At 38.7% G+C, this 22,260-nt stretch overlaps 1 protein-coding gene across 1 annotated transcript in view; it reads left to right on the top strand.

The window, feature by feature from the left end:
- Window positions 1-22,260, top strand: part of opcml (opioid binding protein/cell adhesion molecule-like) — a 119,287-nt gene extending 97,027 nt beyond the window's left edge. The window contains exons 6-7 of the mRNA XM_057820229.1: window positions 9,260-9,411; window positions 17,872-22,260. Coding sequence (XP_057676212.1) covers window positions 9,260-9,411; window positions 17,872-17,975 — 256 coding nt within the window. The 3' untranslated portion in view covers window positions 17,976-22,260. The remainder of the gene's footprint in view (window positions 1-9,259; window positions 9,412-17,871) is intronic.

The following is a 22,260-nucleotide window of genomic DNA, read 5'->3' as shown; positions in this document are numbered from 1 at the left end:
TTATTCACAAGAGTTTTCAACTTAAAGCCTCTTTGTGGTGAGAAGGTGGCGCTACAGTGGCTTAAAGACTAGCAGCACATTCGATATATTTACATAAAACAAATGCTAGCTGCCTGGTTCTTTGCTCTTTTAACAAAGAGTCGAGACTGTTTTATGTCCATATCAATGAAGAATTCAGGGATTTAAGCATTTTTTCACGAGAATTTACAATGTAAAAAGCTCTTTGTCGTTATTAGGCGGCGTCACAGTGGCTTAAAGACTAGCAGCACATTCGACTTAATTACGTAAAATAAATGCTAACTGCCCGTTTTTTTTTTCCATTTAACCAAGACTCGAGACTGTTTTACGTCCATATTTAGAAAGAATTCAGAGATTTAAGCATTTATTCACATGAATTTTCAACGTAAAAAGTTCTTTGTGTTTCCACTCGGTGAGCTTTGACGGACATAGGCCCCCTAATAATCGGCCCCGCGCCCCGTAAATATAATTATGTCTATGGGTAAGCCCCACCATTTTCTTTTTTTCACCACCTGCTTTAACCTTCTTGGGACACATGTTGATTTCTCTCACGAGAAAATCTGCCGTGCGTCCGTCTTGCAGGAAAACAATGACATTTAATTTTATGTCGGATGTCGAAAGGGTCGTGTGTTGATGCAATCGTATGTCGAGGTACCACTGTATTGTTAACTTTTTGTGAATGGACAATGAATATTGTCTGATGTCAATTAAGAGATTTTGTTGGTAAAAATAAAACACAAAACACAATTTAAGTATACTAGCGAGTAGCCTGTCACAATATGCTATAAGTCAATTAATCACACGATAAATAAAAATGAGGTATGTAATTTTCTGCGTGCATGCATGCATACGTTTTCTTGTGCTGCAAACTCTCGGCAGATGTGCGTGTTACTACAACTTCGCCCATTGATTGCATATGAGGTCATCAACAATGAAGTTCAGACAAAATAAGAAACTACAAAATAGGTCACAGATTATGCAGCGTTAGCATTGGTAGATTGAGGCTAATGGCGAAAGACAGCGTATAATTGTACTAACCACTTTAGCCTGCAATCAAGGGCGCTGGAAGTCACTCACAGCAGGGGGCGCTGAGGATGTTTTTTGACTTTCTTCCATCCATAAACAGTCATTTCGGTCCAAATTTGTCATGCTCGTGCGTTTTCTTTATACAAGGGCGTGCACAATGGCAGTACACACGCATGCTAGATAGTTTACGTACTATTACTAGGCTACTATAAAGACAGCATTCTATTTCGCCCACAGTGAGCCATGATAAATGAGCAAATACTGTAAATGCACCGAATGGATCCACATTTTTATATATATATATATATATTTTTTTTTTATTATTATTGTAAAATTGCCAAGCAAAAGTGTGTATGGGGGGGCACTATAACATGAGTCAGGACTTTTCACTCACCCCAAACTAGAGTTGAAAGCATTTTAAAATGATTATCATTATCAGTTTTGCATGTGGCCTTTAAAGTGCCTGAGACAGCATAAAAAAAATCTTAAATAGCATTATTATGTGAATTAGAACAATATTTGTGAAACAAAATAATATTTTGAGACGATTCAACTATACACAACAATTTGGCAAAGTGCAGATGACGAGAAATTAGTCTTTTAATCTGCTGTTTAGCCTCCATGTCATTAAGGCGCTCTAGCGTCGCCAGCTGGGGGATGACGTCGGCAGGGTCACGATTTCATCTGATTTAGAATTCAACCCATTAAGGGGCAATTATTCAGAATGAGGAAAATTTGACGAAGAGAGCAGCAAAATGTCATTGTTTCAATCTCTATACTCCAATATTTTTACAGGATTCTTTTTATCCAAGTATTTTTCCCCAATTGCTAAATAAATGGTATGGTCATGACAAATAACTGTCTTGTGCTAAAAGGGATTTGAAATATTCAAAATGCATTTAATCAGTACGACATGGCAAAATTACTCCATAATGGTCAAAACTGTCGACTTCTTGCCACCTCCCGAACGGTATTTTATGCCAACAGAGCTAGTCCGGCTTTTGTCATTTCCTTGCCCCGGCTTCAGAGATGGGGGGAAGAGCGTAAACAAAACAGGAGGGGTGACAGCTAGCCGACATGATAACCCGAACCGAGTGGTGTTTCAAAGTCTTATTCTCGCCTTTCGAAGCGAAGAATCATACAAAACCACCCCGGATCATATCACACGGCGGCGGGGTTGTCCATTGTCTTCACCGATCGGCAATCCCCCGGCAGCAAGCAAGTTACAGCTCGTCGTTCCGCTGCTGCGGGCAGGAGAGCCCGTTTGCCGGGGAAGCAGCTTTAGAATAACCGCCGGACAAACCGTCTGACGTCGGAGAAGCGCGTAGCTGCCCGAGCCCAACTTGGGGATAGTGGTCTATTGCCGGGCATACGAAGAGGTAAGAGGGGGCTGGAAGGCTGAACAATATGGAGAACCGCAGGAGCATAAGCCAAGTATAGTGCTCTACCGGTGGGCATGCGAAGAGGACCAAGGGTGGTGTGCGACAAGCCGCCGGTCGTCGGCCGAGTGGCATTCTCGGTGGACAAGGAGCATTGTCAGCCACAAAATGAAAGCCAACTCCGTATTAAAACATGTGCCATGATCCTAGTACTTGACATAACACAAAACACGATGTTTCCTCATAAGTTCAATGGTCACACAGTTGTCAGACTTGTTTTGGCCAATCTCGGGGTGAACGGGAACTTTTTAAAACCCAAAAAGGCTCACACGCCTCTCCCTGGTGCAGCAACAAAACCCTGCAGCACATTTGGCTGGCGTGATGTGAAAAATAAACAAATTAAATCAGCTGAATCCACAGTCCATCTGCATGCTATAAAGCAATGCTCTATTATGAGATGCTGGCCCGGGTGACGTCACATTCGCATTCCTCCTCAATCCAGGAAGTCACTCATTTTCACGGCGTGGGATTCAAAAAAATTGAATATATAAATCGATCGCTTCCACACATACCCAAGCAGTCCATTTCATTCAGGAGCATAAAACACCCTGTGAAATTTGAAATAAACATGCTTTTTGCTGTCAAAGGCACTTTAAAGTGAATGTAGAAGCCTTCTGCCTTTGTACAAAGGCTGGTCACATTATTGACCATTAGTCTCTAAACCAGGGGTAGCCAACGTCAGTCCTCGAGGGCCCCTATCCATCTTGTTTTCCATGTCTCCCTCCTCCAAAACACCTGACTCAAATAATCAGGATCGTTATCAGGCTCCTGCAGAGCTTACTGATGAGCTGATCATTTGAGTCAGGTGTTTTAAAGGAGGGAGACATGGAAAACAAGCTGGATAGGGGCCCTAGAGGACCGGAGTTGGCTACCCCTTGAGGCCATGTCCACACGTAGCAGGATATTTGGGAAAGAGAAGACATTTTTCTACGGTTTATCCTATCATCCACACACACATGTACATTTAAACCAGTGTTCGTAAGAACGACGGGGAAAGTGAAGATGTGCGAATTCTGTGTTTTTGGCGGCATCATGTGGACACAGATAACCGAAGATTTAACTGGAAACGTCACTGACTGCAGCAAACTTTGTCCTCACGTCACATATAAGACCACTGTTTACATTTGGAGTAAATTAGACAGGCGCTTTTTTGCTTCTTTTTTTTTTTTTTTTACAAACTCTTGCTGTGCCTCTCATTGAAGAATGGTATCATGGATAATTATTTTATTGTTATAGATGTATGTACTTAAAAATGAAAAGCGGTTGGCTGTGAAAGTTTTGTTTTGTTTTGTTTAACAAACGGACGCAATTATTTTTTTCCCCAACTTATTAGGGCAGGATCCTCTGTTTTAAAAAACCCTGCTAGGTGTGGACATGGCCTTGTGTGCATTATCTTTATTAAAGCATCTAGTGTGGCATTACAATACAATTAGCTATAATATGTTAAGTCCACGACCACATATATCGGTATCAGTTTGATATCAATATCGGATTTTCGGATTTAGACAATATCGGGATATTGGTTATCGGTTAAAAAAGTAATTATCGGACAACTCTACCCCGAACATTATTTATTGATTCTTGAATGTCGCAATGTGTTCTGAAAATGTGCTCTAAAATAACATACTTGATCTAAAACCCATGATCTAAAAAAAAAGCTACAGTGTTAGTGTACAGTGTCTCAATAAATATGTAGTACATTTTTTGAGGTGCTTCTTTTAAGATTTAGGATGCAGATTCTCCACACAGATCAATTACAGCTCAGTTTGCGTGTTTACATGGTACCAGGATTTCGAGCAAGTGAAGAAAGAAAAGTTGACTCGTCAAAGCCGCAGGCTCCGCAAAAAATGACAGGGAATGTGGTACTTGTTGTTCTTCGATTATGTGGTCACATGAGAAAAAGTTCAGCAGCTCACTGAAGCTTGCTGCACGATGTTCCTGCTTATGTTAAGAAGCTAATAGCTGAATATGACATGGTTTTTGTATTGGAAATAAAAGTGCCTGTGGATTAATAATGCTAGACGGCGCAATGACACACGAACACATTTGAAAACTAAAAGGGCCAATTAGCCTCGGTTTGACACCCCTTTCACAACAAGATGAATTGCACACGAATATCCAACAGCACTCTACATAGCAGCTTCTCAACAGCAACATCAAACAATAATATGGCTACAGTGCAAGAATGTCTTACACATTTGAAGACACCAAACGACAATCAAATTAATTTTTGACATCTAATTGAATTTTGGAAAATTTAGCTGTTTTTGTTAAGAAAAACAATCATTAATCCGTTTTTGTGCTACGTTAACGCCTCCTCTGTGAAAAGTTTACTTTTCCGTTCCAATAGTGCCTTATTCAACGTGACCCGGTAGCAAGCAAAGTGTCAGGTGGTGACAATGTTATTAACACAAAAAAACCCCAACCTTTTTCAACATACAGTGCCCTCCATAATTATTGGCACCCCTGGTTAAGATGTGTTTTTTAGCTTCTAATAATTTTTTTTGTTTTTATTCAAATAATATCTTCAGCTTTCGGGCAGAGGGCAGCAGATTTTGATCCCAGTCCCAGTTGAGCCTGGGACCGTGTGCTTTGGTCAGATGAGACCAAGATTGAGCTTTTTGGCAACAAACACTCTAAGTGGTTCTGGCGTGCCACGAAAGATGCGCATGCTGAAAAGCACCTCATACCCACTGTGAAGTATGGGGGTGGGTCAGTGATGCTGTAGGGCTGTTTCGCTTTCAAAGGCCCTGGGAACATTGTTAGGGTGCATGGCATCATGAATGCTTTGAAATACCAGGACATTTTAAATCCAAATCTGTTGCCCTCTGCCCGAAAGCTGAAGATGGGTCGTTACTGGGTCTTTCAGCAAGACAATGACCCTAAACATATGGCCAAATCTACACAGAAATGGTTCACCACACACAAAATCAAGCTCTTCCCATGGCCATCTCAGACCTTGTTTTGTTGGCAAAAGGGGGTTGTACAAAGTATTAACACCAGGGGTGCTGATAATTGTAACACGTTATTTGATGTCAAATAATTATTTCTTTATGTGGGATTTTTTTCCCCACTGAATGAATGCACTTGTATTGAAGGTTGGATTTTTCCCTTTATATATATATATATATATATATATATATATATATATATATATATATATATATATATATATATATATATATATATATATATATATATATATATATATATATATATATATATATATATATATATATATATATATATATATGTGTATGTATATATGTATGTATGTATATATTAGAAGCTAAAAAACACATCTTAACCAGGGGTGCCAATAATTATGGAGGGCACTGTATATAGGCCTACTCAATCCCCAAAGTTAACCCTTTACACTCTGAGCATTTTTTTGTGAATAAATTTATAAACAACAACCAAAAAAACTGTTCAAACATGCCTTGATGCACATCTTTTTTATTCCTAAATCATCCAAGGATTATGTCATGAACTTTTTTTCCAATATATTTGCATTTTTGAAGGTGTCAAAACCAGCTAAAGTAGAATTTCAAATGGCAAATATGAAAAAATTCACACACATTGCTTGATTACTGATAAACTATAAATCTCAGTAGGGTTTTGACAACTGATCATAAAAATGTAACATCTTAGCTTTAATTTCACATATTGTGAGGTTAAGCAAATGAGCGCGGAGTAATTTTCATTCCAAAATGTGCACTTTTTTACAATATTATTATTACTATGAAATATTATTGTCTTGAAACGTGAGAAATAAAATTTTCTATTTTTACATCTGGGAGGGGTCTCTTCATGATAAATAATTATATTGTTTTCAATTTATTACCTTCTTGGAGGGAATCAATGCCATTGTTGAACAAGTCCTCTTCCTCCAAACCCATGTCCCTTCTTTCTGGGGACTCATCTTCAGACCCGGCATAATTCACCCCTTCTGCCTGCTAAGGACCGGATGCTTTTCTACTGGTGTTCTACACCTCTTCTACCCCTGCCTTTTTGTTGTGATGCGATTTTGTCGATGTAAATGTGAGAACAATGCCAGCAGTGCCATGATATGAAGCATTGCGGATGCAAGATGGCGGCCGGGCCACTGATTTCCTCGAGAAAGCTCGTTTTAAATATCATGTGGGAGTGCTGCCATCTAGTGTTGAATGAAAGAGCTTCTATTCGTCTTCATGTTGGTCAAAAAATGACGTCGCTATGACGAGTACAACAGACGTAATGGCCCCGATTAATCAAGGGGACGCCAGCGTCCCCGATTGTACAGCGCGGAGTGTGAAGGGTTAAATAGGCTATTGTTTCAATATGTTTTATTTACTTAGTCATTAAAAAAAAAAAAAAAAACTACCAAAACAATTTTCCCCAACACCAGGGGGTGCTGTAGCACCCTCAGCACCCCACTTAACGTGCCACTGTCTGCAATCAACCAATCTTCTCAATGGTAAATGGTAAATGGTAAATCATGCAGTTTTCGTGCTTAAAAAGTCACACTTCAAACATGAAAACTCGCTGGTTTACAGCATTTGCAAATGAGCAAAAGAGGCAAAAAAAATAGAAGAAATGTATTGTACAACTGACACTACATGCGTGAGGAAAACACAAGGCAAGTGCACATATTCACCAAGTGTAAAGCTTTTGGTTTACGACAGGGAAATGTGGTCTCATCAAAGGCCTGACCATTGTTATGGCCCTTAACGTCACTACAATTACACAGTATGGGTTCAAATACAAGAGTACAATGCTACCTTTACTTACGAATTTATTTCTTTCCAGGACCTGGTTTGTATGTCGAAATGGTCGGATGTCGAGCAGGATTTACCCATAATACATTATAATTCGATTAATTCATTCCACAGCCCAAAAACCAATAGGCGGAGTTTGACATTTGTGAGAGGGAGCCGGGAACATGCTGACGACCCAATTAAAAATAAAATTAACTTGCATAATATATGCTCAGTTAGTTTGGTTAGCTTAGCCAATGCTCGTGAATACAGGCATCCCAGTTATGTGTGTATGAGCGTGTGCGTTTTTCTGTGGAAAAGTAGACGCCAATTTTTGTGTTCTTCGGAGATATCCAATTTTTATTGCATTAGAACTTCTATAGACAACATTTTACCGGTAAGTTCTTAATTTTAAGTCCATTTACTGGAAATCAATTACAAGCAACGAAAATTTCGGCCATGTAAAAATTACACATAGCCAAACAAATAAATTATAAATAAAAATCAAAATAATAATAATATTGTAACGAATCCGATTTTAATGTGACGGTTGTGTTTTGCATGCTGTTGCTGAACGCACCGTGTGACTGACGAGAGAGAGAGAGAGAGAGAGAGAGAGAGAGAGAGAGAGAGAGAGAGAGAGAGAGAGAGAGAGAGAGTTGCGGTTTGCGGATGAAGGGGGAGTTTTTAACTTTCACTTTTCATCTTCTGTTGTTGGCGTCGGCTATGGCAGACAATAGCAGTGTTGTGTTGCACAAGTTCTGAAATAAATGATACAAAACCTGACGTAGCTGGCAATTACCTTGCCGATGTTACAATAATGACAATTGTCACCTTAACTTAGAAAAACTAGTGAACGGAGGTCGTTCGAGGACTGTCGAGACTGTAGACACATTCCGGCCGTATTGTGAAGCCAGTTCACTGATGTGCACACCACACTCATATATTTCTATAATTTCCTTCTTAATTTCAATGTTAAGCATCACCTTTTTCCTTTTTTTACCACCTTGGAACCCATGTTGATTTTTCTCACAAAAAAATCCGCCGTGCGTCCATCTTCCGGGAAAACAATGGAATTGCGAGGCTGTCATAAGTCATCATATTTGAACAGGACGTAATATTAATAAAATTGAGTATGTTTACATAATATATTCATTCATTCATTTTCCATGCCGCTTTTCCTCACGAGGGTCGCGGAGGTGCTGGAGCCTATCCCAGCTAACTACGGGCAGTAGGCAGGGGACACCCTGAACTGGTTGCCAGCCAATTGCAGGGCACAAGGAGACATACAACCATCCACGCACACACTCACACCTACGGACAATTTAGAGTGTTCAATCAGCCTACCATGCATGTTTTTGGGATGTGGGAGGAAACCGGAGTTCCCGGAGGAAACCCACGCAGGCACGGGGAGAACATACAAACTCCACACAGGAAGGCCGTAGCCCGGGATTGAACCCTTGATCTTAGAACTGTGAGGCAGACGTGCTAACCACTCAGCCACCGTGCAGCCTTACATAATATAATTGAATAATAAAGACACAAATCTACTGTACTTCCAGTATGTCAATGCGATCGTATGTCAAGGTTGCTCTGAATAAAGTTTGTAGGAAAAAAAAAACTTGCACCTAGTTACAGTTACTGTGAAATAAATCATATCATGTGAAACAAACATAACAAACTCAACTTAGCACATAGCAGCTAATTAGCAGTAGAATTTGTTAGTGATTTACATTTGACTGAATGAGCTTATTTTCACAGTCATTACTCTTATGACACATTACATTGTGAACAACAAACATGTACTGGACCTTAATTATGCTCTCTTAACAGAGAAATGTTGACGATACAGTGTTATACAAATAAAACCTTGTTCTTCCTCTCAGCCTCCCAACAAGATTGATGACTGTGAGATTTAAAGTATCCAAAGAAAGAAAGAAAGATTGATTTTGAGTCTGGAAACACTTTAACCTTATACATCATTCAAAGAAAACCATTTTTGATAAATGTGTGAAGACTTGGATTTCACCTTTCTTTCAGGCTTTTCAATGGAATAAATGGAATTAAGATAGAGAACCAAGGAAAACAGTCGATGCTCATCTTTTTCAATGTTTCGGAAGAAGACTATGGGAACTACACGTGTGTTGCTGTGAACACTATGGGCATTACAAATGCCAGCATAAATCTTTATGGTAAGTTTAATTGGTTGATTTATACTATGTACACTAAAGTCTGAGCTGACCTTTTTGTAGAGTGTTTTGTTGCAGTTATGTGAACATTTAAAAATGTTTTGACCGTTAGGCCTATTTATATTTCGGAACCACTCAAAATGTTCACATCTACTATATTTTGAGAGTGTGAGAAGGAGTTGCCTACGTGAGTCACGCGGCATGCTACACGACTGAGAGTTGTTGTTCTTTTGGAGTTTTTCTAGCTTTACCTCCAACCTACACATCTCCTTTTACTTTTCGGAGACAATGTTTTTTTTTACTTTTATTTGAGAGGAGAGGCTTCTCTTTCGAGCCTAAGCTGCCAAGATCGATATATCCCTGTATTGACACCAGCAAAGACATTAGCCCGGCCTGTCAACCGCCTATACTGACTTAAGATGAGGCCAAATAAACGTGAGTATGGACTCATGCATCACCTGTACCCTTCTGCTTGAGATGCTTTCTTTGCTTGAGGAACGTGTTTGTCTACCAGAACAAAGTTGGACAAGGTTCTGACAGTAGATTTGGTGGACATCATAAGCATGTGCATTGTAGCCAGTGCCGTCCCTCCGCATAGACAAGCGAGGCTTTTGCCTGGAGTGCCATCTAGTTGAGGGAGCACCAAATTGCTTTGGAAGAAAACTAATACTTGGGAAAAACAAATACTCATGCAATACTTCCTGAACATTTTCTAAAATATCAAGTAAAATTAAATATTCTGCATATAAAAAAATATATCATTATATTATATTGTATATATAAATATATTATTTATTTTCAAAATGCCCTCTGGTCTGAATCCGTGACCATGAGTCAAATTGTGACCTAGACCCATTATTTCTATTGCTTTGTTCATCTTGTGCTTTTGTTGACAGTGAAATATGTGATGTTGGGTTGCGTATCATCTCACTATGTTAGCGGCTAGTGCTATTGATAGGGGAATGTCTCACTTCTGTTGCTGCCAATACAATAGTTAGGACTTAATGCCGTGGGTCACTCGAACCAGCCCATTTTGACTGTGTCAAGTCACTTACGGCAGGGGTCCCCAACCTTTTTTGCACCACGGACCAGTGTTATTTGGGTCTTTTTTTCACGGACCGGTGTTCTGACAAATTTTGCAACCCATCAAAAATTGCAACGATGCGGTTTTGCACATGCGCGTAACGTTAACCATTGCCGCAAAATGCACAAATGCAGCCATTCCAAAGTAAACACTAAAAACTTTCTTGAAAGAAAAGAATATTAACTTACGTTTGATCATGGAAGGACTTGTAGAAAAGTTCTCCTCAGATACATCCTGCCATGTAAGCTGCACTCAACAACTGCACACCGCTCTCACCATTAACGACTTCGCCTTGTCGTCAAACATTGATTAAGAAGCCTGCTTCCCAAAGATACGATGTTGGAAATTGTAGCAAGGTTTTCAAAGCTCTCGTAGCGATGTCAGGATATTCCGGAATGACTTTAATCCAGAACCTCGTTAGAATTGTTGTCTCAAATGTACGTTTACTAAGGTCGCCGTCATTTGCGATCTCTACAAGTTGACCGGGTCACGAATCCACTCCTTCGCCGTTCATGTTGTAGGCTCGTCAGGTGCCCTTTTCGCCATAAAAATATCTCCAAAGACGTCTGTTTTCCAGTCATCTTCACTCGTGTGGGGGTTGATTATTTCCGGGAACAAATATGCTGCGCCCGCGGCCTAGCAATACGTTATTATCGAGGACAAGCGCACATAGGTATATTGTATACACAAACAAGATGTACTGCTCGCAGTCCAATCAATGGAATTCTATGACAACATTCTAATCTATCCCGTAGTATTATATCTAAAGTAGACAGGGATATTGGTGTGTTAAGCAGGGGCACAGGGTTAATTCAGCCAGAATGCGGTCGTTATTAAATTATTTCTATGCGGCCCGGTAGCAAATGCGCCACGGACCGGTACCGGTCCGCGGCCCGGCAGATGGGGACCCCTGACTTACGGCATTCCTGGTGTTAACATGAAAATGTTGAAACCCTCAGGTGCAGCTATAAGAAAGTGACTAAAGGATGTAAAGGAAAAACAGGCCCATCATTACCTTATATAAAACTTAAACTAGAAAATAGCGTTAGCTTCGTAGATAGCTTGTAACCTGTTGACTCACCCACTACTACAGTGGTATGAAAAAGTATCTGAACCTTTTGGAATTTCTCACAAATCGTCATCAAAGGTGATCCGATCTTTGTCAATATCACACAGATGGGAAAAAAAGTGTCTGCTTTAATTAACTAAAACCACCCAAACATTCATAAGCTTTCTTGTTTTAATGAAGATAGTAAACAATGACAGAAGGGGAAAAAAAATAAGTGAACTATCACATTTAATATTTTGTGTCCTCCCTTTGGCAGCAATAACTTCAACCAGATGCTTCCTGTAGCTGTAGATCAGTCTGGCACATCGATCAGGACTAATCCTGGCCCATTCTTCTATACAAAACTGCTGTAGTTCAGTCAGATTCTTTGGATGTTTGGCATGAATTGCTGTCTTTAGGTCATGCCACAGCATCTCAATGGGGTTCAAGTCTGGAATTTGACTTGGCCACTCCAGAACGTGTATTTTGTTCGTCTGAAACCATTCTGAACTTGATTTACTTCTGAGTTTTGGATCATCATCTTGTTGCAGAATCCATCCTCTTTTTAGCTTCAACTGTCTGACAGACGGCTTCAGGTTTTTCCTGCAAAACATCCTGATAAACTTGTGAATTCATTCTTCCATTAATGATTGCAAGTTTTCCAGGCCCTGAGGTAGCAAAACAGCCCCAAATCATGTTGCTCCCTCCACCATGCTTTATGTTGGGTATGAGGTGTTGATATTGGAGAGCTGTTCCATTTGTCCATGACACATGACGTTGTGTGTTACACCCAAACGATTCAACTTTGGTTCCATCAGTCCACAAAATATTTTGCTAAAACTTCTGTGGAGTGTCCAAGTGCCTTTTTGTGAACATTAAACGAGCAAATTTTTTTTTTTTTTTTTTTTTTGTAGACAGCAGTGGCTTCCTCCGTGGAGTCTTCCCATAAACACCATTCTTGGTCATAGTTTTACATATACTGTACGTAGGTTATGTGTGCACATAGATATTGCACTGTGCCAGTCATTTCTGTAAGCCTAGAGCAGACACTCTAGGGTTCTTTTTTACCTCTTTGAGTATTCTGCACCGAACTCTTGGCGACATCTTTGGTGGACGGCCACTCCTTTGGAGAGAAACAACAGTGCCAAACTCTCCATTTGTAGAAAACTTCTCTGACTGTCGATTGATGAACATCGAGACTTTCAGAGATGATTTTTTTTTATCCTTTCCCGGCTTTATACAAATCCACAATCCTTGATCACGTGTCTTCAAACAGCTCTTTTGACCGAACCATGATGCACATCAGACAACGCTTCTCATTAAGACAATTCTTGGCTGGGCACACACCTGACTTAAAATGTTTGGTAAAAATGGGTTTCAATTGCTCTTTAAGTCTCCTTAGGCAGAGGTTTCACTTACTTATTTTTCCTCCTTCTGTCATTGTTTGGATGCTCTCCTCATTAAAATATGAAAACCTATAAATTTTTGGGTGATTTTTTTGTTAAAGCAGACATTGTATTTTCATCCATGTGATTTGGATAAAGATCAGATCACATTTGATGGTTGTTTTATGCAGAAATGTGAGAAATTCCAAAAGGTTCAGATACTTTTTCATACCACTGTACATTCATGCAAGCTAAGCGTAGTGTTTATCCCCTTCACCTCCATTTACCGCACTTGTGTGAGCGTGGGTTTTCCACACAGGCTGTAGCTTTTCTTTTTTTTGTTCGTACCTGTTATACAGTTGCTTAGACACGGAAATTGGGAATCTGTCCTTATGTTCTGAACAGTTTTAATTTGCCAAACGGGGTTTTGATATACTCCCCCTGTGGTTGTCCATGAGGTATTATTTATTAAGAGAAAGCAACAAACAGGAAGAGGTTTAGGGGAGACAGAAAGAAGGGAAGCAGACAGAAGAGGAAAAAACAACAACAAAAATACATCAATAAACACCTATGATACCTATGAACATAGTTGCTTTTGTAGCGAGTGATGTTAGTGAGTCTTGTCGCTCAGTGAGTTGAGTTCGTGTGTCGTGTTGGGCGCGCGTGTCACTAGTCCCTCTGCTCGAAACCATGTGTCAAAAAGTTCCCCAAAGGAACACAGACACATTAACACATGTGGGAGACCACATTAGTTAATGGGTGAATTATGTTAGGCTCTTTTGGAAACACAAAAAGGTTCACACCACTCTCCCTGGTGTAGCAACAAAAGCCTGCAGCACATTGGGCTGGGATGACGCAAAAAATAAACAAATCCGTAAAATCAGCTGAATCAGCAGTCCTTTTGCATACAATAGTATGGCTGTATAGAGATGATGATGATGTCTCCATTTGACATCACATCTGCCTTCTTCCTCAATACGAGACTTTGGCTGCAAGTCTTTCATTTTCATAGCATGGGATTAAAAAAATTGAATAAATATATCGATTGCTTCTGCACACATCCAAATGGTCCATTTCATTTAGAAGCATAAAATACCGCATGTAATAGGAAATAAACATGCTTTTTTTGTGTCACAGGCACTGTAAACTGTCACCTCGAAAAATGTTTGTTTTCAATAAAATATGTAGAAGTCTTTGGTTGTGACTGCTTCAACTTCACTCATTTGAACTATTATTGGTTCAGTTTATCTGCTGCCCAAGGGTTGCATGTGGTCCACTTTGCAATAAGGGTCCAAAAGCATTCAGTAATGATTAATTATGGTTAAGGGGAGGCACTTAAGCATTTATAATTTCTTAATTATGGGACACAAAGCATTTATAATTTCTTAGTCGAGAGACACATGCGCTACACTTTACAATAAGGGTCCAAACTGCAGTAGTATTTAACTATGGTTACGTAATACTTATGGGGCACCAGTATGCATATTTTAAGAATAATATTAGGTAACTAACGTTAAATAATACCGTCCTTAAAGTTAGGTTCGCAGCACCCAATGACTCACAGAGCAACGTTTTCCAATTTGGAAGACTATATTCACATTCAGACTCGGACCTGTATACATTAATAACGGTGTATTAATTCACTAATGTTCTGTATATGTGAATTAATGTTAGATATTGCATTACATTCATTTATGTAATGGTACTAAACCATTGCTTTAGTTGCTGTCTAGTTAAGCAATACTAATGTAAATAAATTATTGTTAGAGAAGGGATTATACAGTATGAATTATTATGCTGTGGATGAAACATTAGTTATAATCTAAGACTGCATTAACTAATGTTAATTAAGGGACCCTTATTGGAAAGTGTTACCAGAAACAATGTTCTTGTAAAAATAAATGAAGGCTTCAGAGTCCTATATTTGCATATCTACACATGTACACTAAAACGGTTTCAACATTTGAAGTCTTCTATCTATGGCATAACCATTGGATGGTTAAAAAAATATACAGGGTGGCCACAAAGTCACGCACCAATGAAGATGGTTGCTGTTGAATTGCTCAGCAACACTTCTGTTGGTTGCACCATCACGACCAGATAATAAAATGATTTCTACGCGCTGCTCTGTAGTCAATGGCATGTCTGATCTGAAATAAAAAAATAAAAAAATAAAAAATTATATTAACAAAAAATAAATATTAACATTGGTGCATGACTTTGTGGCCACCCTGTATATATCACCCCTCAAAACTATATGAAAATATATATTTTTTATCCTTTTAATCTATTTTAGCACATGCATATCTATATCTGCCGTCATCACTTAAGAGAAAATGGCATCGGTTCACGCATGCGCCTTTGCAATCTGTTGTGATCCGGTAGCTCGTTACGATCAAGTAATGACAAGCTGCATGTTTTGAAAAAGCCACAGGAACAGCGGTAACAGCATGTAAGTAATACTCACTGTCATTAATAAATACCTAACAAAAAATTATAATGCAGTATTATTAAAAATGTGAAAAACACGGCCCTGTCCGACCAGCCCACCGGTCAGTATTGTCCAGCTCCTCCTAATGAGCTTATTGGTTTGCAGGATAGTATTTTGAATGACTGGTTGAATGTCTTCATGTTGTGAACTACCTTCAGTAAGGAAAATAAAAGTATTTGGACACCATGCAATTTTGCCAGTTCTCCCTCTTAGAAATGATAGGAATTTTGAATTTTTCATGTTTGGTGCTTGCTCACTGTGAGAGACAATCAAAAAAAAATCCCCAAATCACAGTGTATGGTTTTTTTAACAATTTATTGTATTATCCTGCTGCAAATAAGTATTTGAACACCTGTCTATTAGCTAGAATTGTGAACCTCAAAGACCGGTTAGTTGCCTTTAAAAAGTCCAACAAATAAGTGGAGTAGAGGTAAACTTTTTGGCATCTTGGAGGCGGTTAACTGCATATAAACACCTGTCCACCCCATACAATCAGAGAGACTCCAATTACTAACATGTTCAAGACCAAAGAGCTGTCCAAAGACACCAGAGACAGAATTGTAGACCTCTACAAGGCTGGAAGGGCTTACGGTGAAATTGCCAAGTAGCTTGGCGATAAAAGTGTGTGAAATTTCCGATTTTTAGATTATTCGCGATTTGGCCGCTGAAGATTCGAGAATGATTCACAAAAATCCATATTCCGATTATTTAAATATACTGAGTAAAGCGGAACTAAAACGCACTCAGCGCGGTCTTTGGGACGCAATGGGGAACGGACCGAGAGTAGACATCCACATTCCACAACTCATGTCACTAGATAAAAAACGCTGACAGCTGCTACAAACAATGCCCAGTTGCTACAAACTTCGGCCACGTTGCTGCAAACTACGCCCACATAATGCTACGGTAGATGTCACATGAATATAAAACTAGAAGTGAAATGACAGACTGATTAATTGAATGTAGTTTAAAGCTGCTGATACACAATGGGGGGGCGGGACTGGGGGGGGACTGTGAACTTGATACTGAAATAGTAGTTTATTTAAGCCTGAGAGGATTTTTGTAGTATTTTTGTAACTAATGTACGAAATATTAGAAGCAGCTAATAGCTGGGAGGGGGAAGGGAAGGTTGTGCATCAATAATCGATTTATAATAGAATCGTAAGGTGCCCCAAGATTCCCACCTCTACTTGGCAATATAAGATCCACTGTTGGAGCAATTATTAGAAAATGGAAGAAGCTAAACATGACTGCCAATCTCCCTCGGACTGAGGCTCCATGCAAGATCTGCCTCCTAGGGTCTCAATGATCCTAAGAATGGTGAGGAATCCGCCAAGAACTACATAGGAGGAACGCATCAATGACCTGTATGGCGGTGGGACCATCATTTTGCGGGTTACTGTTGGTATTAAACTAAGACGTCATGGTTTAAAATTATGCATGGAACGAAAGGTTCCCCTGCTTGAACCAGCACATGTCATGGCCCGTTTTAAGTTTGCCAATGACCATTTGGATGATCCAGAGGAGTATGTGAGAAAGTCATGTGGTCTATGAGATTGAAATGAAACTTTTTGGTCTTAGTTCCATTCATAGTGTTTGGAGAAAGAAGAATGTTGAGTACCATCCCAAGAACACCATCCCTACTGTGAAGCATGGGGGTAATAGCATCATGCTTTGGGTTTTTTTTTTTCTACACATGGGCCTGAACGACTGCACTATATTAAAAAGAGGATGACCAGGGCCGTGTATTGTGAGATTTTGGGGAATAAGACCTACCCTCAGCTAGAGTATTGAAAATGGGTCATGACTGGATCTTCCTACATTACAATGGCCTGAAGCAGATAGTCAGAATAACCAAGTTGTGGCTTCGTAAAAAGCATATCAAGGTTCTGGAGGGGCCTAGCCAGTCTCCAGACCTAAACCCAATAGAAAATCTTTGGAGGAAGCTCAAACTCCTTGTTTCTCAGTGACAGTCCAAAACCTGATTGAGCTAGAGAAGATCTGTGTGGAGCAGTGGTGCAAAATCCCTACTGCAGTCTGTGCAAACCCGGTGAAAAGTTACAGGAAACGTTTGACCTCTATAATGGTAATCAAAGGCTACTGTATCAAATATTAACATTGATTTTCTCAGTTGTTCAAATACTTATTTGCAACAGTATAATACAAATAAATTGTTCAAAAATTATGCATGGTAATTTCGGGATTTTTTTTTTTTTTTTTTTTTTCCAGATGTCTCTCACAGTGAACAAGCACCTGCCATGAGAATTTCAAACGCGCCCATCTTATATAATTGGGAGAACTTGCAAAATTGCAGGGTGTTCAAATACTTATTTTCCTCACTGTACTGTATATTACTCAAAATGACAGAATTTAATCTAACGTCATATGGTCGAGTGACGATCTTGGGGTTGTTTTGCGAGCATAACCCAGAAAATTTGCATTTTTTTTCACTCAGGACCGGGCGCAATGCATGATGTCAATGGAGCAGCTGGTTTGCCCCAATTCTCCTTGTGCTCCTTGCTGGTGATGACCGCGCACTACCTATTGTCAACGTTCTGATGTTTCAATGGAACAACTACACGCTTCTCTCTGCATTGTACAAGAACAGACTGCGTGCCCAGTAAAACAAATACAAACCAAGAGGCGCCAGTGGTTTGCTTTTCTTTGAGTTTCCTCTTTTCTTGATTTGCATTTAGGTTTTTTTCTATGTAGGATGTGCAGCATCAATCCAATGAAGGGAATAATCCGAATGCTGCAAACTAATTTAATGCTGTTGGAAGTACCAAGTTTGTGTATCCTCATAACTTTTTGTATGTGAAAAGGAAAAAGAAAATAATAAATGTAACTGTGGATGGTTGACTGTTTCTTGACCAATCAGAGTGCACATTCTGATTATTATTGTGTAATGTCTATGTGTGCGATACAACTTAACTTTTTTTAAGTGAATAATAAAAGGGAAATTGATTCTTGAGTTTAATCTGACTGTATTTTTACAGTTTTATGCAAAAGTGATATGACACCAAGATAAGCAGTAAACAACACATAGGACATAACGAATTCTCAGGCAAGTCCGACTACATAATGCATCTAAATTGTATTTTACATTAGATTGTAGAAAATGTAGAAATATGTACAGAAAAAATACATTCTGATTTTTTTTTTTTTTTTTTTTTTTTTGTTTATGCACATTATCTCAATAATGAAAAATTGACCAATACTCAATCCCTTGTGCCATAAGTTTTATGGCCTATTCGAACAAAGGCATTGATGGTTTTTTTTACTAAGACGTGAATTGAAAATGTTTAAAAGGTACTGACTGTATGAATTGTATGATTTGAGTAGATGGTCTGCTCAGCATACAGTAATTTTGTTTGTACATGAGGCTGTTCTTTGAAATGCCATTCACAACTAATTGATGCAATCTGCAAAACCAATCTACGAAATTCCCAGATTTATTGGTTCATGTACTTCGCTTACTTGATTGTGGATCCACCAAGATGAAAACGAGTGAAGGATTTTGTTAAGAGAAATGTTTCCGTAAGGGCGAGTGTCGAGCAGTGGTTCTTTCTTCTGAAAGAACCAGCATTAAATTACGGTAGTGTACTTTGTAGTTAGACCAAAAATTTCAGATGGGAGTAGGGCAAGAGAGGGGTAATGGTATACTTATATTCAGAGGCGTCTCGTCCCATTAGGCAAACCAGGCAATTGCCTAAGGCCCCCAGCCAGCAGGGGCCCCCAGAGGGCCAACAGATTTAGCACACGCAGCTTTACTGCACTGTCGCAGCGACAAGTGTAGGGAGTGTTTCAATACCATGGAATCATTTGGCAGATTATTTAACGATTCTGTTATCAATCCTAATCAGCACTAACCATGTCAAGTAGATTGTACATGTTTAAGAAAGTCCAATCAGCTATTAATACCACATGATTGTTTAAAGAGTGACTCACCAGGTACTCTCTGGGAAGTCCTTGCCGAGTTGTTTTACGTTGATTTTCACAGGCCACCTCATTATTCATGTGACTACTTAAAGAAATGGTGATTTTTCCCAAAAAGTCTATTAATGGGTCTATCGTATTCCTCGTCGAATACTCTATAAGTAAAATATAACATATATGCATCTAAAATAATCCTAAACTATTTTATTAGCATTTTTAATACTCCTTTTAGCAAGATTCCTTGTGTATGCTTACGTTCCCATAGCAACCAGTCCTGTAATTGTCCTACGTCAAAAGCGCTCTGTATTCTTGGAGCGAGAATAGGCGTAAGGTGCGCATTTCGAGCAGAGGACGGTCACCTGTTAAAATGTGTGCGTCCATGAACGAATGTAAGTACATATGAGTCAGTGTAACGTGCTTAGTTTTCGCCACTTTTATGGCCAAGATGACCGCACACAGCACGCCCCCCCCCCCCACCTTTGTGTTCATTATACTGCGCGAATATGTATGTGTGTCACATGACTCAGAAGGGCCCCATGTTGATTGTTGCCTTGCTACACCTCTGCTTGTATTGCAGGGAAAGGGATGGTAATGCATTTGGGGATTGAATTAAATAGTATTACCCATTAAAGTGGTTACAAAAAATACAGTCGACCCTCATGATACGAGCACAATCCGTTCCACGACCAAGCTTGTAACGTGAATTTCGTATCATGAATTGATTTCCTTCATTAGAATTAACTGAATTTCAGTTCATGCATGCAACACTTCCAATGACCCACAGCTTCCCAACTTAACTGTAGTCTACAACTGTACTATTTTAAGTACGTAAAACAAGTTAAAGTTTTAAATAAAGGTTCTGAGTATAAAACATGGTAATACTTTACTATAAAGGTCCCTTAGTTATAAGCGTCTGAGACCAACTTTTTTTTTTTTTTACCATTGAAAAAATTAATTAACAATATAATAACTCATATAATCCCTTATCTAACATTAGTTAATATATTAATTATTATTAACCAGTAGTTAATGCATAACAAGTCAGTATCTAAACAAATGATTATGTACCTTTAAAACATTGATATAATGCAATACTTAATATTAATTCACATATACATTAGACTGGTGCATTAATACACAGTTATTCACGTATACTGGTCCGAGTAAGTAATTCTTCCAAATTGGGAAACATTGCTCTATAAGTCATTGCGTGCTGTGAACCTAACCTTAAGTATGGTAATATTTAACATTAGTTACCTAATATTAATCTTAAAATATGCGTACAGGTGCCTCATAAGTATTACTTAACCATAGTTAACGACTACTGAATACTGTTTGGACCCTTATTGTAAAGTGTAGCACATTTGTCCCTCAACTAAGAAATTCTAAATGCTTAAGTGCCTCCCATTAACCATAATTGCCTCCCCTTAACCATAATTAACTATTACTGAATGCTTTTTGGATACATATTGTAAAGTGGACCAAATGTTACCCTTGAGTGAAGTTGAAGCAATAACAACCTAAGGCTTTGTATTGAAAACAAAAAAAACAAAAAAAAATATTTGAGTTGACATCTTAACTTCAACAGTTCCATGCAAAAAATGCACTTTGGTGCTTAATCATGATTTACTGTCTGGCTATGCATTAACTAGTGTTAATATATTAATTAATGTTAGATAAGGGATTATATGAATTGTTTTCATGTTACTTAAAATTTAGTTATTATCTAAATATCCATTGACTGATGTTAATTAAAGGGCCCTTATAGTAAAGTGTTACCTAAAGCATAAAAATGATTTCTCTGTACACAAATTTGACAAAAGTCATGTTCATTCATTCAAAAAAAGTGCTGCTGATTGACATTTTTTTCTTGTTTGCAATGCGCTGACATACATTATATCAATGACTCAATTTTCTTTAAACGAACTAAACAACAAAATGGAATTAAGAGGAGGCAGACTGTGATAAATCAGTTTTGTTTATCAAACTTGTTCATAAATACAATCCAAATCCAGTTTCAAAGCACTCTCTCTTGTATGACAACTTACAGTTTGAATGGGAGTTTGTGTTGAAAGGAGACAAAACCTTTATAGAAATGGTTTATGTGTGTGGTTTTTTTATAAAAATACTTAACTGTCCAACAATAATTTAACTTCTAATATGCTTCTCCTTTAGGCTTAAACCTCGAGTTTGTTGGGTTTTAATTAGTCGGTGGAGTTGACTTCAACAAATTCCGTGCAGTTTGTCAGAAATGTGTTGGTTTCAGGATTCCAGAGTGGCTAAGCTAGCGCGAGTCATTGGGAGAATCTCAGCATGCCAATATAAAATGATATTAACAGATATAAGATAGTCCAAAAAATTCAAAATGCAGATCACTGTTGCAAATATCCATGCAGCCAAAACATTGTGACACCAAACTCCCGTAATTTATTTTATTCTGCAGGACATTATTTTTTTTAATGAGTAATGTGACCACAATAGAGAGGAGTGCATCAGCCACTCGTGCTCATGCTCCATTGAAGCCGGAGAATGCTCGGTTTTCATTCTGTGCGCCAATTGCGCAATATTTCAATATTTTTACATGGCCGAGAGTCGGGGCAAGCTGACCGTTTGTGTGTGCGTCATGCGATCAATCCATATAAAATTTGAATATTAGACTAAACAGGGATTATTTATGTCTGTTATTTGTGTCCGCTGTTTGGAAATCAAAATGTGATCGCCATAGGATGAGGGTCAGCAACCCGTGCCTGTTTAGCGCTGCCCTAGTGGCTCTCTGGAGCTTTTTCAAAAATATTTGAAAATGAAAAAAGGGGGGGCAGGGAAACATATGATTTTGATTTTGATAGTAGGTTTATATAGCTAAGATAGATACATCCAGCATGTGTTGCTTTTATTATAAGGCTTTCAT

Source organism: Corythoichthys intestinalis, chromosome 18 (assembly GCF_030265065.1).
Source record: "Corythoichthys intestinalis isolate RoL2023-P3 chromosome 18, ASM3026506v1, whole genome shotgun sequence".
Taxonomy (NCBI): Eukaryota; Metazoa; Chordata; class Actinopteri; order Syngnathiformes; family Syngnathidae; genus Corythoichthys; species Corythoichthys intestinalis.
Note: the sequence above shows the minus strand (reverse complement) of the source record. Positions and strands in the feature narration are given on the sequence as shown.